The sequence below is a fragment of the Acipenser ruthenus genome, unplaced genomic scaffold (genome assembly GCF_902713425.1).
Source record: "Acipenser ruthenus unplaced genomic scaffold, fAciRut3.2 maternal haplotype, whole genome shotgun sequence".
Taxonomy (NCBI): Eukaryota; Metazoa; Chordata; class Actinopteri; order Acipenseriformes; family Acipenseridae; genus Acipenser; species Acipenser ruthenus.
Window position 1 is genome coordinate 1 of NW_026708599.1, and position 17701 is coordinate 17701.

The 17701-nt window shown below is 45.2% G+C and overlaps 3 protein-coding genes across 3 annotated transcripts; all 3 read right to left on the reverse strand.

The window, feature by feature from the left end:
• Positions 1–6: 6 nt before the first annotated feature.
• On the reverse strand, positions 7–8326 carry LOC131734621 (uncharacterized). The gene is made up of 3 exons (XM_059021420.1): positions 8322–8326; positions 742–1447; positions 7–223 (listed from the first exon to the last, which is right to left on the reverse strand). Exons 1-3 carry the CDS (start codon positions 8324–8326, stop codon positions 215–217), a joined length of 720 nt encoding a protein of 239 aa, XP_058877403.1. The 3' UTR covers positions 7–214.
• Positions 8327–9762: 1436 nt separating this feature from the next.
• On the reverse strand, positions 9763–11838 carry LOC117404537 (ufm1-specific protease 1). Its single transcript, XM_034007401.3, has 2 exons — positions 11762–11838; positions 9763–11100 (listed from the first exon to the last, which is right to left on the reverse strand). Exon 2 carries the CDS (start codon positions 11049–11051, stop codon positions 10389–10391), a length of 663 nt encoding a protein of 220 aa, XP_033863292.3. The 5' UTR covers positions 11052–11100; positions 11762–11838; the 3' UTR covers positions 9763–10388.
• A 1681-nt stretch (positions 11839–13519) lies between these two features.
• On the reverse strand, positions 13520–15968 carry LOC117404644 (ribonuclease P protein subunit p20). The gene is made up of 3 exons (XM_034007581.3): positions 15824–15968; positions 14488–14739; positions 13520–14150 (listed from the first exon to the last, which is right to left on the reverse strand). Exons 1-3 carry the CDS (start codon positions 15948–15950, stop codon positions 13996–13998), a joined length of 534 nt encoding a protein of 177 aa, XP_033863472.3. The 5' UTR covers positions 15951–15968; the 3' UTR covers positions 13520–13995.
• Between the last annotated feature and the right edge of the window lie 1733 nt (positions 15969–17701).

Sequence of the window (17701 nt, forward strand, 5' to 3'; positions counted from 1 at the left end):
GTAAAGCAAGTTGTTTCAGCACTGGGGCAAAAGCTTAGTAAACCACAGCATCCAATGAGAAACAGCCGCTTCAACAATGAGAACCAATGAGGACGAGCGAGGTCTGCAATCGCACAGGAAGCTGGTGTGACTTCCTGCATGATGCTGCAAGCTGCCAGGTGTGTCCCCTGCTGTCTCTGCTGCGTGTGAATCAGCCCTCCCTCACGTGCCTCTGTCAGCTCAGCTATGAAGAGGAACAGGTTCACTGACGTGACAATACTGGAAACGCCCCATCACTGAGCCTGGCTTTTACTGTGGGAACCTTTTAGAAGGGTTAGTTTATCCTGTTTTTAATCTGCATTACCACACCTCTCTGTGCTTTACAATGCTTCCCTATGCTTTACCAGACCTCTCTGTGCTTCACAATGCTTCCCTATGCTTTACCATACCTCTCTGTGCTTTACAATGCTTCCCTATGCTTTACCACACCTCTCTGTGCTTTACAATGCTTCCCTATGCTTTACCACACCTCTCTGTGCTTTACAATGCTTCCCTATGCTTTACCACACCTCTCTGTGCTTTACAATGCTTCCCTATGCTTTACCAGACCTCTCTGTGCTTTACAATGCTTCCCTATGCTTTACCACACCTCTCTGTGCTTTACAATGCTTCCCTATGCTTTACCAGACCTCTATATGCTTTACAATGCTTCCCTGTGCTTTCCCATGCTTTCTCACACTGTGCTATGCTGCCCTCACTCACCGCACACGCAGCGTGACGTAGCTGTGATCGCGGGCTGCAGTACAGCCTCTCCAGGAGGTCGTTGGCCTCCTGCCCGACGCTCTCCCAGCGACAGGTCCCTTTCCTGCGGAGCTGCCAGTGGTAGGGGAGGGCAGTGTGGTGAAGCGGGCACTGGCCCCCCTGCGGGCAGCGGCCCCCGAGGAAATCCGGACAGATGCTGACGCTGCCCTGCTGGTGGGTGTGATACTGCAGCTGCTGCAGGAGGTCCAGCACCCCTTCCAGGGTCAGACCCTCCTCCCCGTCCAGGGGGGTGCCGGAGAGGCTGGGGGGGGCGCTCTCCGCTTCGCTCAGCTCCTGCTCGACCAGTTCAGAATCCGGGAGGGTCAAGGGCTGGGGGTCTGGTTTCGGGGCAGGGCTGCCCGGGACTGGTACAGTGGAGTCTAGTATCAGGCAGTTGCCCAGAGAGAGCTGGCGGAAGGCTTGCTTGCGATCCTGCTTCACTCTCCTGTGCAGCATCCGAAGCCACACACGCCTCCTCCTGCAGGACCGACTCTCGTCCAGGACCCCCTGTTTGGGGAGGGAGAGGGGGCTGCGGAGGGGGAAGGGGGGGCTGTCGGAACTGCGTGGGGCTGGCTGTGGGTCGTAGGGCGCCGGGGGGGCAAAACGGAAAGGTCGGGGGTTGCTGTGCTGCCCTGCCGGGTCTGCGCTTGGTCTGCCATGTGGGAATCTGTGGAAAGAAAATAAGGACGTTTTAGATACTGTGAGAGGAGGCTCGGGGGTCCAGCGGTTAGAGAAAGGGGGCTCGATACCAGGAGGTTCAAATCCCGGCTCAGCCACCGACTCCCTGTGTGTGTGACCCTGAGCGAGTCACTTCACCTCCTTGTGCTCCGTCCTTCGGATGAGACGTCAAACAAACGAGCTCCTATTGGAAGTGACTCTGCAGCAGCAGCAGCAGCAGTTGATGATGATGCAGAGTTCACCCCCCTAGTCTCTGTGAGTCTCTTTGGATAAAATCCTCTGCTGAATGACTCATTAAGAATCATTTCAGAAGTGGAACACATGGTGCTCTGAAACAAAGGGAACCCGAGTTTATCTACGAATCCTGATCATGACATCACTCACAGAATCTTTATTGTGAGTGACGTCGGGATATGCAAATTACAGCTTACAAGAGCCAATCGAATCGCGTGGAAGTCGCCAAAAGGCTTTTTTCTATACAGTGTGTTTTCACAGAGGGCGAAACAGGCTTTAGTTTCTGACTTGGATTAAAACCCCACGTGATTTGATTCGCGCTTGCAATGCGATTGTGTAATTATACATAATGAGATTGTGTAATGAGAGAGAGAGAGAGAGAGAGAGAGAGAGAGAGAGAGAGAGAGAGAGAGAGAGACACAGACATTATTAAAACAAGCGATCTTAGCTAAATGTGTACAACGCATGTTACTGCCGTTCCGTTAACAGAACATATCTGGAAGCTTCACGTTTGTTTTTGAACCAAAAAGTTGTCCAGCTTTTAAAAACCAGCCCGCGGCCGCCCTGGGCTGGTCTGCGCCGGAACGTCACCCCTTCAGAACTTGATCACGCTTTCAAAGTAAAGGCTGTCACGCCAACAAACAAATCACCCCCCCCCCCCCCCCCCCCCCCCCCCCCCCCCCTCCCCCCTCCCCCCTCCCCCCCTCCCCCCCTCCCCCCCTCCCCCCCCCCCTCCCCCTCCCCTCCCCTCATCCCCTCCTCCCCTGAAACGCCTTGCACGGTACAAGAAGACTCGAGTCTCCAATCCCTCCCTTCCCCCACCCCTTCCCGTCGCATTGCTTCTTACCATTAACTACCCAATCTAATGTTCTGTGTTTATGCGGTTCCTCGTTTTGGCTACAATCTGCTGCGTCCTGTTTTGAGCCGGACAGACGCGTTACAAGTGTCCCGTATTCAGAGAAGGAAATTGCACGGCCGCGCTGCGCAGCTCAACACCCAGAAAATGGAGGTCTGTCCTCGTCACTGTGGGGCTGGTTGAAAACACCGAGACGTTCTTATTTCCGATCTTCGGTTTCTTATTCAAAACATCTAAAGGGCTGCATATCTGCAGATTAACAGCTAGGTTTGGACTTTTGCTGAGGAAAATGCGCGTAAACTTTCATAATACAGTGACCGAGAAATGAACTAATACCGAATGTGTGAAGACTCGGCAGCGTTGCTGTTAACTGTCATTCTCAAAGCAACACTAACAGCACACACCGGGCATACAGATAATAAAGACTAGGATCAGGAAACAGGGCTTCAAAAACAGAGGAAGAACTTCAGATAAACCTGCAGTAAAAACCAACACCCCAACACCATTATAATATATATATATATACACACACACACAATATCACTTACAGGCCTACATTTATACAGTAATAATACATGTTAACAGCGTGACGTTATAGTGTGTGTGTGTGTCTGTGTCAGTGTGTGTGTGCGTGTCAGTGTGTATATGTGGGGGTCGGTGTGTGTGTGGGGGGGGTCGGTGTGTGTGTGTGTTTATTATGTGAGTCAGTGTGTGTGTCTGTGTCAGTGTGTGTGTCTGTGCGTGTCAGTGTGTGTATGTGGGGGTCGGTGTGTGTGTGTGTTATATGTGTCTGTGTCAGTGTGTGTGTGTGCGTGTCAGTGTGTGTGTGTTTATTATGTGAATCAGTGTGTGTGTCTGTCAGTGTGTGTGTGTGTCAGTGTGTGTATGTGTGTCTGTGGGGGGTCGGTGTGCGTGCGTGTGTGTCAGTGTGTAAACTAACATCACAGGCGTCTGTTTTTCAATTCAGCTAACCCGCACAAGTAACGCAATGCTTGTTTTTGTTTTCGTTGTTCAATGCTGGATTGAGATTGGGTAGGTTTCATACAGTATAATAAATACACAGCCTTGTTGTATTTATTTGTCCCCAGTACAGCTTAACACTGCCCGTAAGAATCCCCCCAGGACCGAGTCAGCATTTCAACATGATGAAATATCTGTGTTGTATTATTCAGCGAGTTTAGAGACCGCACGGAAATGAGTCGATGCGGAGAGATGTTGTTTCAACGCCGCTAATGACGTCAAAGAATCACCAGTTTTACTGCAACTAAAAATTTTTTTAAAAAATGTAAAAGTACGACAAATGATCGTGGTACAATACCAGCATAGCTAAAAACAAGCCAATACAATGCATGACGCATTTACCTGAAGCCCTCTGTAACTTTAGAAAAGAAACGATTAATACGGTGAACACGGTGGCTGTACTGCTACCTAACTAACTTTTTACTTGTTTTGTGTTTTATAAAATAGCTACCAGGACACTGATCATAATAATAATAATAATAATAATAATAATAATAATAATAGTTTAGGTCTGCTGTACAGTCGTGTGTTTTGTTATACTGCAGAACATCCGTATTGTCTCCGTGTAAAACATGGAAGTTGTTGAGTTTTTGCTTCAGTCTGCAAATTATTCTTAAGCCATCTTAAATCGTGAAAGGATTTCTGCAATATTGTAATGTGTCTTCGTCGAAAAAGTATTAATAATAATAATAATAATAATAATAATAATAAGATCGATCTCATATATATATATATATATATATATATATATATATATATATATATATATATATATATATATATATATATATATCCTCCAAATTCTATTTTGCACATTTCGGGTGTTTGTGTAATGCAGTACTTGCCGTTTCAGTTCAAATTCCCTTCCCTTCCTCCTTGTTCCTCTTCTTGTTTATGTTTCCGTTTCTAACACCGCCAGCCAGCAAGCACTCCCTGTGTTTGTGGAGCTGTGATCCCGCTTGGCATCGCTTTTAACCCGGTCTCAGCGTCCTTGTGTTTGTTCATCCACGACTCTCATTGCGGTCTTCAAACGAGAGCTTCGCCCTTAACTGGGTTTCGCACAGCCACGCCTCCTAGCGGAGGTTCGGGGCGGGGCCTCTCAGAAGGCAGAAGTCCGGAATTCTGACTCTAGAACACTGTGACGTCAGCGTTCCTCTGGCTGGTTAAGATTACGATAACAAGCGTGCGCATGGTTCTTCAATCGCACCTTTCCCAGGTTTCGAAACAATAATAATGTTATGCAAAAAAAAAAAAAGAAAACAGAAAAAAAACCCCAGCGTGTGTTTAACCGTAACCCAGACGCTTCCTGGTTACTTTGCGTGCGTTTGCACAGTGACAGTTTACAATAGTTTCACGAAATTAAAGTAAGTGTGTGTGTGTGTATATATATATATATAAGATTTACTAAGGGGAATGTCTGCAGAAAGTTTTGAATTTACAGTCTGCGATCTTGAGTAATTAGTCATGCAATTACACCCCCCCCCCCCCCCCCCCCGTCCAATACCCTTTGCACCCTCCAGAGCTTCTCAACCCTGGTCCTTCCCCCCCTGCTGTGTCGGCTGGTTTTCATCCCAGCTGAGCTCTTAATTACTTCATTGAACTGATTCATTTGCGTAATTAGACCCTTTTTTTAATTGTCCTCGGCTCTTAAGAGGTTGCAGATTTCAAGTCACTGATAAAATGTTACGGCTAACTGGAAATCTGCAGCTGTTTAAGAGCTGATACTTTCTAATGTGATCCTTTGTAATAACTGTAAGTCACCCTGGATAAGGGCGTCTGCTAAGAAAATAATAATAATAATAATAATAATGCAAAGAACAAGAAACATCTCGCCAGAGACACACAGAAATGAGATGATTGTGTTACTATGTAACTGTGGTACTGTGTTATTGCGTTAATTATTATTATTTATTTATTAGCAGACGCCCTTATCCAGGGCGACTTACAATTGTTACAAGATATCACATTATACAGATATCACATTATTTTTTACATACAGTTCCCCATTTATACAGTTGTTTTTTTTACTGGAGCAATCTAGGTAAAGTACCTTGCTCAAGGGTACAGCAGCAGTGTCTCCCACCTGGGATTGAACCCACAACCCTCCAGTCAAGAGTCCAGAGCTCTGACCACTACTCCACACTGCTGTGTTATTGTGTTAATGTGTTACTGTGTAATTGTGTTACTGTGTAATTGTGTTACTGTGTTATTATCGCTCCCTCTCCGGAAACGGAAACCGGGCTTGTGAAAAGAACGCTGCGCTCGAGTCGTCGTGACCGCGTGACAGGGGGTGAAAGGTAACGTTTACAGAAACTGGAGATCGAAACTTTACCTGCAGCGCAAAAACAACGACAAGAACACAGCGTTGAAAAGATACACTGCGGACAAGATCTCGAGAAGCGAGCGCTGTATCTCAACGTCAGTGAAATCTCGATCGCTGGACATGTTTCATTACATAAATGCCACCGTTAAAGTACTTTTTTTATTTTTTAATCCTCATATCACCCCAATCTTATTGGCCTTATCTATTTGCAAGGTTTATAATGTTTATGTATTTATTTAATTTTAGACCAGGCATTTAACCCTTCAAAGGTACAAGGCACATGAGTCGCTCTCAAAATGTATTTAAGAAGAAACAGTTTGAACAATAAGCGCTGTTAATACATTTAGAAATAATATATTATTATTATTATTATTATTATTATTATAACTACATTACCTTGTCACGAGAACGAAATAAAAAACCGTGCATGTGTAACGAATGACTAAGAAGAGACTCTCTATCCTTTCTGAAAAACTGAAACAGATTCTGTTTATAGTTCCGGATGAAAAGAATGTGTCGCTGACTCATCAACTTGACAGTTCTCCGGTCACTACGGCAACCGAACCAAACACGGCGAGTGGGCGTGTCCCTCCTTGACTTTCGGTTTCTGCTCTGTTGTAACCTGAATGAACCGAGTCGCCAGCGCCTAGACCGGCGTGGCTGCTCACAGGTGACCAGCATCGCTTCATTACCATGCCACTCCGGTTAATATCACCCACCCCGCTTACTATCCCCCCGGGCAGTGCAAGCGCACGAGGAGCCGGTTTTTTTGTTCCAGGTTATTGTTGAAGTCCTGATGAATTTATAATCACCACCAGCGGTGCAATCCTAAATCTGTGCTGCTAATTCCCGTGTTGTTAGTGTGTACGCTGAGCTCCCCAGTGACACACAGAACAGGCAATGCCTTCATCTCATGACTGCCAAGTGTGTTTCTCCTCTGTCTTGTGAGAATGCTTTGCTTTATTTACGCGTGTGCGTGTGCGTGTCAGCCAGTGGCTTCGTTTGTGGTGTTGTACACAGGTGTGGTCGACGCGCTGTCTGTCGCTGTCAGCATTTGCATCCTTTTTGAAGCAGTAGTTTGTAACACATGAAGTTCCTCAAACCCTTTTCATTGCATCAAGAGGACTGACTGACTGACTGACTGAATCAGAAAGTTGTGCAGGAGATGGGAGTCATGGGACTCAGCTTACCTGCTAGTATGCGAGTTCTGACCATTACATCACAATAGAACCTGAACAGTGTTCCAGCTCTATTACATCACAATAGAATTGAACAGTCTTCCGACTCCACTACATCACAATAGAACCTGAACAGTGTTCCGACTCCACTACATCACAATAGAACCTGAACAGTGTTCCGACTCCACTACATCACAATAGAACCTGAACAGTGTTCCGGCTCTATTACATCACAATAGCACTGAACAGTTCCGGTGAGTTCTGGCTCCACTGCCTCACTCATTGTCCCCTCTTTTTTGCACAGGCCCTTTTTTCGGAGCAGGGTTTGACTGAGCTGCTATTCTTGAGCAGGGAGCTGACGTATCAAAACTGGCCCGGTCTGTCTCCAGGGACAGTACCCTCACCTCCCGCTCATGATAAAGCAACCTGGGGTTGGTTGTGTTACTGTAGAAATGAAACTGAAACTTTGGAAGGTTTAGAGACCCCCTCCCTTCCTCTCTCTCACAAAGTATGGTCTGGTAAAGCATAGGGAAGCATTGTAAAGCACAGAGAGGTGTGGTAAAGCATAGGGAAGCATTGTAAAGCACAGAGAGGTCTGGTAAAGCATAGGGAAGCATTGTAAAGCACAGAGAGGTCTGGTAAAGCATAGGGAAGCATTGTAAAGCACAGAGAGGTCTGGTAAAGCATAGGGAAGCATTGTAAAGCACAGAGAGGTGTCGTAAAGCATAGGGAAGCATTGTAAAGCACAGAGAGGTCTGGTAAAGCATAGGGAAGCATTGTAAAGCACAGAGAGGTCTGGTAAAGCATAGGGAAGCATTGTAAAGCACAGAGAGGTTTGGTAAAGCATAGGGAAGCATTGTAAATTGGTAACAATGGTAAATAAAATGTGTAACCATTGGCTGACAAGTGACTGTGGTAAACTATAATATCACTGTGGTAAAGCTTCTCTCATTTATAATCCTTGTATTCATCAAATGTAGAGTTAAACAGAATTGCAGCAAAATGGCTGAAGCGCGTTAGACCAATCAGAAGTGACTCCCCCCACCCCACCCCAATCCTAGTCCAATCCTTTCACCGGATGCCTTCTCTCAAAATTGGCAACCCACGTTTTTACACAGCGCTGTAGACCGAGCGACTTCCCCGCCCTCGAAGAACAACACAAAAAGCACAACCAATCAGGTTTTGAAAACTTCGAGGATCCGCCCACCCACCCGAACACAGAATCCCGCCCCCTTGAACAAAACCCGAATACGTCATCGCGCCGCAGCGCAGGACCGCGCAGCGAGGCGCGCTGTGATTCTGAAGTTATCATCGACTTTACAGCAGCGTGCTTTAGTCGCCCACGGAGCTGCTTTGAACGGGTTTGTTTGATGTTTTAAAAAATACCGCGACGTATTGACTCATAAACAGCTAGAACACACACACACACCCCCACCCATTTCAACTAGAAGCGTCTTTCCTTCTTGTAATCAGTATTTTATTATTACAAGATGACTCGGGCGTTTTAAGACTACAACGTGCAAACACTGAATAAAACACATGACATAATACACGCTGGCAGGCAGGCCGGCTTTGATTTCTATCGAAACAAACTCGAGCACCAAACTGAAATACGCCCCCTGTCGGTAGAACATATTCAATATATATATATAGAATTTGTATGTATGGTCAGTACTGTACTGTAAGGAGGGATAATTGTATATTAATTAAAACCTTCCTCATGTACGTCTCCTTTTGTTTATACACAATGCATCCGTGTAGATGTTTAATAACGTAGCTTCATTTATAGATGTTCAAAAAATCTGTGTGTGTGTATATATATATATATATTTGTGTGGCAAAAAACGACTGCTGTGGGTATGTTGACATCATTATTATATAGTAATTATTTATTATTATTTATATAATATTTATTAGTCATTATTTATTATTATTTCATCATTTAGCAGACGCTTTTTATCCAAGGTGACTTACAGAGACTAGGGTGTGTGAACTATGCATCAGCTGCAGTCACTTACAACTACGTCTCACCCGAAAGACGGAGCACAAGGAGGTGAAGTGACTTGCTCAGGGTCACACAATGAGTCAGTGGCTGAGGTGGGATTTGAACCAGGGACCTACTGATTACAAGCCCTTTTCTTTAACCACTGGACCACACAGCCTCCATTAAAACTGTTACTGCCAATTAAAAACCACAGCCGACGGTATCCGCAAATGCGTGTTTGTTTACTGGAATCTACTTGATATACGAAACACAAGCTTACTGCAAACAGTTTTCAAGAACTCAGGAAGTTTTTATTTAGTTTAAAAAGAAAGAAAAAGGCTACGGTTAACCGCTGGGTATATCTCCACGCAGGAATCAAAACAAACACATCAGGTGGTGGAATCCGTGTTCCTGTTCCCGTGCGTGGGTCTGCGATTCTTAACCGCAACAGCCCCGTCTCCCAGGCCCCCTCCTCCTGCCTCTCCGCCCGCGCTTCCGGCTCCTGCTTGATTTTGGGCTGCGGTGTGCTCTCCTCCTCCTAGCCATGTTTGTAATGATTGATAAACCAAAAAAAAAAACATAACTTTTACTTTTTATATCCCGGGTGGGGACCCGACCTGGCGGTGATGTCACAAGCTTGCATTGTGACCTCATGCCAAGGCAACGCCCCCCTCCCCCCCCATGTGAGGTTAAAAAAGGGAGTATTAACCACGGTTTTAAAATGCATTTATTAGCTCTTATAGTACAAGCAGTATTTGTGCACCCGTTTGCTGGTGAATATGTTTGAAGTTCTTTGGTTGTACTGGATTCCTGTTGCAGAGCAGTGTCACCCATTCCAGGTTTTACTACCAGCTTGATTAGACCCGGTTTGTATAAGTAACAAGCTCATGTCTGATAAACTCCTAGTGGACCCACGCATTAGGTTCAGAGATGTTGTTAAATGTAATAAGACATATTTTTATTGAAGATCTTAAAAAGCGAGCAGCACAGAGACCAGGACCTGAGGGGACGCCGTGTGGACATGCAGTGGAGACAGAGGGAAGGGGACGCTGCTTCACACAGCGACAGCGGTGAGGGAGATGGAATGGGTTACCAGTGGTGACGAAGGCACGTCTTTGATGCTGAATCCACTGGGATCCTCCAAGATCCGAGATCAATCCGCTGTTCGGAACCGGAGGAGCGCTGATGGGACGAACCGCCTCCCCTCGCTCCTCGATGTTATGTTCTTAGGAGTCCAGGCGCTGCTGTCCAGTCAAGGTTAATTGCCTGTCTTATACAGAGGCGAAACCAGGCTTAGATAAGCCAGCGTGTTAACCGAGTCCTGTTCTTGCGTTCTTATTTCGCAGCGAGCTGCGGCAGACAGAAATTATAGAAGGAGCCCTGATCAAAAGAATCGATTTTCCTCCACGACACCCACCCTTCGGCGTGCGCCGTTTCTTTCACTAACGACCCGCCAGCGCCGAAATAATGGGGGTCCAATACCAACAGATAGTGACCCCGTTCACCCGAACAGACCCCGAGGATCGCTCTGGACGCGTTATCGCTGTCCCCTCCCATCATGGCAGGTGAGCCGAAGCGGTCAAAGTGCCCGTGAAGTTCGGCGATCTGGTTCTGGAGTTCGGCGCCCCGGCGGACGTGCACGATCTTGCAAGGGACCTGGTGAAAACTATCCAAACACAAGGCGATTTCGAAGGAGCCGATCCAGCCCCGGGAGCCCACGAAACTGGCTGGTTTGTCCTCCGTTTTAACCAGAGCCTCTTGAATCCCTCTCAGGGTCGGCGGGGTGTTTTCACCGGACGTTTGGAGGCGCATCCAGGACGATAGCGTCTGCAGAGTGCGGTACCCGCAGCCCCAGCCACGGTCGTCCAATCCGTCACAGCCGTAATGATAATACAGGCAGTCGCCCCGGATGAGGGAGCGTCTGCAAATACCCGACTCGGGCTCGGGGAACGGAACCCCCTGGTGGACACTTCGAAGGAGTTCATTGCTGTGATGCATTTAATTTAATTTTTTTAATTATTTTTTTAAAAGCAGTGCACCATTTCTCCTAGGAAACAAAAAATACAAATAAATAGATAAATAAATTACACTTTTTAGAGAATAAAAATAAAAAATAAACATATACTGAGACTTTTTTTTTTTTGTACAGTTCACGTATTTTTGATTGGATGAGAATAGAAACGAAGCAATGTTGTTATGGTCTGCAAAAAAAAAAAAAAAAACACGGTTACTATGTAAGGGCTTCGGAGTTGCTACGGCGTTGCTAAGGAGGCTGTGTGGTCCAGTGGTTAAAGAAAAGGGCTTGTAACCAGGAGGTCCCCGGTTCAAATCCCACCTCAGCCACTGACTCACTGTGTGACCCTGAGCAAGTCACTTCACCTCCTTGTGCTCCGTCTTTCGGGTGAGACGTATTTGTAAGTGACTCTGCAGCTGATGCATAGTTCACACACCCTAGTCTCTGTAAGTCGCCTTGGATAAAGGCGTCTGCTAAATAAACTAATAATAATAATAATAATAATAATAATAGTTGAAGGAGAAAGACAATCCCAGTTGTTCACTCAGAAGTCTGGTAACTCTGAAACCAAGTCACAAAACCAAACATATCTGAAACGTAGTGTTATTTTGCGACAAGATAACTTCACCCGACATTTAAATAAACTATTTTATATATATAAAAAAATAAACAAACGAATTAACCTCCCATTTACCTGTCCACCACTTCCCGTGTCTCACTGAACTCGGTCCGACCTGCCGCCCATATCACAATCAAAGTAGGTTCCGAGGTCAGGACGGAAACCCCCAGTAAATACGCGTTGTATTTTTTTGTTTGTTTGTTTTTTTAATTGGTTTGATTGTATTTGCATATATAGTATTTTCTTATTATAATTCTGTGTACTTTTAAAGCCATACTCTCAATGTGTGTGTCTTGTTAAGTGTTTGTTGGGACATATTTTACAACAGCACTGTAAACAAAAATATATATTTTAGTTTTTTCCTCAACGTCAGTTGCTACACCTATTATTAAGACTATTAACGTCTGTAGCTCTCCATGGTTACTACAACTACAAATTAGCCACAATTGTGAGGGCTTGCTCAACACCATAGTGTTTTTTTTCCCTCACAAATAGAGTGCTTAAGCCAATGGTAAAAACACTAAAGTACATTGCTGCACATACAATAATATATTTGTTTAATATTTCGAAGGAATTTATTGCTGTAATCCCTTTTTTTTACTAGTATTATTGCTACGTATTTCTTGGTAATTGAAGCTGATAAACCCTGTGAATTCCCCGCCTCTCATTTTCGGAGCGTTCGTTCACATGGAGGCATGAGTCAGTGTGATCCAGTGGTTAAAGTCCAGGGCTTGTCACCAGAAGGTCACGGGTTCAAATCCCACCTCTGTCACTGACTGACTCCCTGTGTGCGTGACCCTGAGCGAGTCACTTCACCTCCTTGTGCTCCATCCTGCAGATGAGATGTTAAATCAACGTCCTATTGGAAGTGACTCTGCATATAATGCACAGTTCACAGCCTGCCTCTGTAAAGCGCTTTGAGATGGTGGATCACTATGAAAGGCGCTATATAAAAATAAAGATTGATTGATTGATTGATGAAAGTTAGTATGAGTTTTATTTGTGATGTTAAATCAACGTCCTATTGGAAGTGACTCTGCATATAATGCGCAGTTCACAGCCTGCCTCTGTAAAGTGCTTTGTGATGGTGGAACACTATGAAAGGCGCTATATAAAGATATTATTATTATTATTATTATTATTATTATTATTATTATTATTATGATGATTATGATTAACCCTATATTTTCATACATGCAGGTAGTTTTATTTTTCACTGTTATATATTCATGTTTAGGTCCCTGTTATGGGGAAGCATTTCAATGAGACGGTACTCCGGGCGCTTCATGATTAGGGGAGGAGTGAAAAGCATTACTAACAAAAGTAAGGGGAAGTTTACTGTTTATTATTTAGCAGACGCCTTTATCCAAGGCGACTTACAGAGACTAGGGTGTGTGAACTATGCATCAGCTGCAGAATCACTTACAACTACGTCTCACCCGAAAGACGGAGCACAAGGAAGTGAAGTGACTTGCTCAGGGTCACACAATGAGTCAGTGGCTGAGGTGGGATTTGAACCGGGGACCTCCTGGTTACAAGCCCTTTTCTTTAACCACTGGACTGTTTATTTAAAAGACAAAACCCAAATAAACTACGAAGGCACTGATGAGACACAACCCACTTCAAACAACAAGGGCTTTATTCAGGTTAGCATTTAATCAAACAAATAAATTAAAAAAAAAAAATACATTTCAATAGACATGCCATTAGGATTGGGGATCAACTCCAATTCCAATTCCCGGTTCCCATTCCTTCGAAGGAATCCAAATTGATATTTTAGAGACATGACGATAATAATAACTGTTGCAATAAATTTCTTTGATTTCCATTGGATTTTTGTACTGTTTGTATTTAATGGACTGTGCCAGGCTGTATTTCACTGTATTTAATGTATTTGCATTGTTTTGTACTGTTTGTATTTAATGGACTGTGCCAGGCTGTATTTCACTGTATTTAATGTATTTGCATTGTTTTGTACTGTTTGTATTTAATGGACTGTGCCAGGCTGTATTTCACTGTATTTAATGTATTTGCATTGTTTTGTACTGTTTGTATTTAATGGACTGTGCCAGGCTGTATTTCACTGTATTTAATGTATTTGCATTGTTTTTCACTGTTTGTAATTCAAAAGGGCGCGGGAATCTGAATCGGGAATTGATTCTACAAAAGGAATTCGGAATTGAGAAACAGGAAATCGCTCCCGGCCCAGCATTCCGCAGGGTCCTGTAAGCTCCTCCTCCACACAGTGTTTACAAAGCGAACCCGTCACAAACGCGCCGTGGTTTCCCCGGGGGGAGGGGGCCGCTCCTCTACTGGGGGTCCGCGCGGAACACTTTGATGTGGATGGCGGAGTTGTTGCGGGTGCGGCTCACCGGCTCACCCTGGTCTGTCTCGGGCTCCAGATCATCGACCAGCTCCACCGTCGACGTGTTCGGAGCCAGCCGCAGCGCCCCCAGCCCGTTCCCTTGGCAACGGAGAGAGAAACGGGTTCACAAACTGAAATTCTACCCTCCCCTCCTCTTCCCTCCTCCTCCCTCTCCCTCCTCCCTCTCCGAGGCGTTTTCAGGCAGGCAGGTATATAAAGGAGATCAGTGACACATCTGGAGCTGTTGTGCTAGATTTGCACACTGCTGTCCATACCCAGACTGAACCTGGTAGACAATGCAGCCTTTTAGAACCGGAACTCAGAACCTCAGAACTGTCTCCGTGTTCTTAGAACACGCCTCTGCGAGACACTCAGGTTCTCACGCAGGCAGGTACAGACAGGAGGCCTCTGGAGGGGTTCTGATAGCCGTGCTCACCTTGCAGCTGCAGCGCGATGTTGATGGCCCGGTTGATGGCCAGCCCCAGCCCGTGGATGCAGATCTCGTTGAACTCGCCCCCCTCCAGCAGCCTCTGACAGCGGGCCAGCTGGGCGCGGAAGTCGGTCTTCATGTTCACGTAGACGTCGTTGCGGCGCTGAGGCAGCTTGCGCGGCAGCCTCTTCCGCAGCGTGAACTCTGCCGGGTCGATCTCGCGGTGCTGCGCCAGCGTCACCCCGCCATCCGCCATGCCTACGGGGAGGGGGGGGGAGAGAAGAGGAGAGATGAGAGAGGGGGAGATGAGAGAGAGGGGGAGAGGAGAGGAGAGGGGGAGAGAGATGAGAGAGGAGGGGGGGAGAGGAGAGAGATGAGAGAGAGGGGGGAGGGGGAGAGGGAGATGGGAGAGGGAGATGAGAGGGGGAGAGGAGAGAGAGGAGGGGAGAGAGAGGAGGGGAGAGAGAGATGAGAGAGAGGGGGGAGAGGAGAGGGAGATGGGAGAGGGGGAGAGGGAGATGAGACAGAGGGGGGAGAGGGAGATGGGAGGGAGAGAGGAGGGGAGAGAGATGAGAGAGAGAGGGGAGAGGAGAGGGAGATGAGAGAGGGGAGAGGGGGAGAGGGAGATGAGACAGAGGGGGGAGAGGGAGATGGGAGGGAGAGAGGAGGGGAGAGAGATGAGAGAGAGAGGGGATGGGGGAGAGGGAGAGGGAGAGAGGAGGGGAGAGAGGTCAACACTGAGATCAATTGATCAATTTAGCTGAAGTTAACGTGTTCAATTAAATCAGGTGTGGTCAGCTCGTTTTTACACAGGCTACATCGTAAGAATCCCTTTGTCCAATTGCAGGAAATCAGACTCCCGTTGCAGAGCAGTGTCACCCATTCCAGGTTTTACTACCAGCTTGATCAGCCCCACAGTGTGTCTAGGCAACAAGCTCAGGTGTGTGTTTTATTATGAAACTCGTAGTGTGGAGTCTGCCTTAGTTTCTGCCACACTGTTTCCGTATCTCTACACACAGATCTGCAGATGCGCGTATTCAATTACTGTCTATTAATTGTTGGTCTATTATCAAATCTTTTACCTCTGCAGGCCCGTATAAAAACATGCGTGTTTGTTGGTACTGCTAACACTAAGCGAGCGACGGGTCAGTCGCATAGTCAAGATTTGAGAAATAATCCTGAGTTATTTCCAAACCAGCTAATTTCCGTGTCATTACAAAATGTTTAGACTATAGCATAGCATTGCACGAGTGTGTATCTAACGGTGCTGCTACACAGAGCAGTACTCGGTTCTTGAAGCTCTGGCTATGAATTTGTACGCATGATGTTTATTTCCACCCACCTGGACTATTAACTGGACGGTCGACACGCTGTCTCACAAACCGGACGCCTTGAACCAAACCCACAACACGTTTCTGCAGCGAGAGAGCGGACAGTTCCATTACTGTGCTGTGCCGGTCAATCTCCATTGGGTTTAAAGGGAATAGGGGGAGTCGCATTCAATCGTTTTCTTTTCACATGCTTTGATTTTTTTCGCGACGACGGGCGCACAGTGAGGAAGAAGTAAATATTTTGTAGATAATTACTATTAATTAATTTTGGATTGAAAAAGAACTGATGTACACCTCAAAGTTGAAAACAGACACCCCTCCGTTTGGTGGCGGCGATGGAACATTCCAAACGGTGCCCCCCTTTTTTTTCAGGAACGAACCATTTTGATTACCGTGAAATGAGAGGGGTGGTTTAAAAGTCAGTACATTTTTTTTTCCTTTAAATAAAGTTAATAACCCATCTCTGTGCTTTCTAGAAGCGATATTAGCGATGTAAATATTGGCATGTTTCTAAACAGCGTCACCTTGGTTGTAAATATTGCGATGTTTGTGATAATTAGGCTGTCGACACCCCCCCCTCCCCTTACAAACGGAGGATATTGCTGTGGAATGTGAACAGCGTGGAGCGATTTTAGCATCAATGCGTGGATTGCAAATTAAAACTCGCTCATGCGCGTTAAGCAATGTGTTGCTTCTCTGTTTGAAAATATATTGCGCAGTGAAGGCGAAAGGGCGTCTGTATTCGTTTCTATGTGTGTGTCGTTATGGTTGTTAGTAGCTTATTGATCCCAGAATCTCTTATCTGCCCCCTATTTTACTGCATTTAATCCTGTACTTCAGAGTACTGTAATCTGCCAAGTGTTTAATCTGTAGTATTTTGTATTTAATCATATCCTGATGTAACTATCTCTGACACTGTTATCTGCTGTATTATTGAATTGTATTTTGTCACACTTGTACTTGCTTGAACCAAAGTCATTGTATTTATCTTGCTCTTAATTGTATTATTACTTGTACTGTGATTCTTGAAATGTATTTTTGTTTACGATTGTAAGTCACCCTGGATAAGGGTGTCTGCTAAGAAATAAATAATAATAATAATAATAATAATAATAATAATAATAATAATAATTGAACACAGTATTCTAGGTGAGGTCTTACTAATGCATTGTAAAGTTTTAACATTTTTAAATTCAACACTTTTTCACAATATATCCGAGCATCTGGTTGGCCATTATTTTTTTTATATAGCTTCCCCACATTGTCTAGATGAAGGCAGCAGTGTGGAGTAGTGGTTAGGGCTCTGGACTCTTGACCGGAGGGTCGTGGGTTCAATCCCAGGTGGGAGACACTGCTGCTGTACCCTTGAGCAAGGTACTTTACCTAGATTGCTCCAGTAAAAACCCAACTGTATAAATGGGGAATTGTATGTAAAAATAATGTGATATCTTGTAACAATTGTAAGTCGCCCTGGATAAGGGCGTCTGCTAAGAAATAAATAATAATAATAATAAGACATTTCTGAGTCAACATAAACTCCTAGGTCTTTTTCATAGATTCCTTCTTCAATTTCAGGATCTCCCACATGACATTTATAATACTGCATAGCCATAATAATAATAATAATAATAATAATAATAATAATCATTATCATTATCATCATCATCTGCAAACTAAGGTCAGCAGTGTGGAGTAGTGGTCAGGGCTCTGGACTCTTGACCGGAGGGTCGTGGGTTCAATCCCAGGTGGGGGACACTGCTGCTGTACCCTTGAGCAAGGTACTTTACCTAGATTGCTCCAGTAAAATCCCAACTGTATAAATGGGGAATTGCATGTAAAAAAAATAATAATGTAATTGTATGTAAAAATAATGTGATATCTTGTAACAA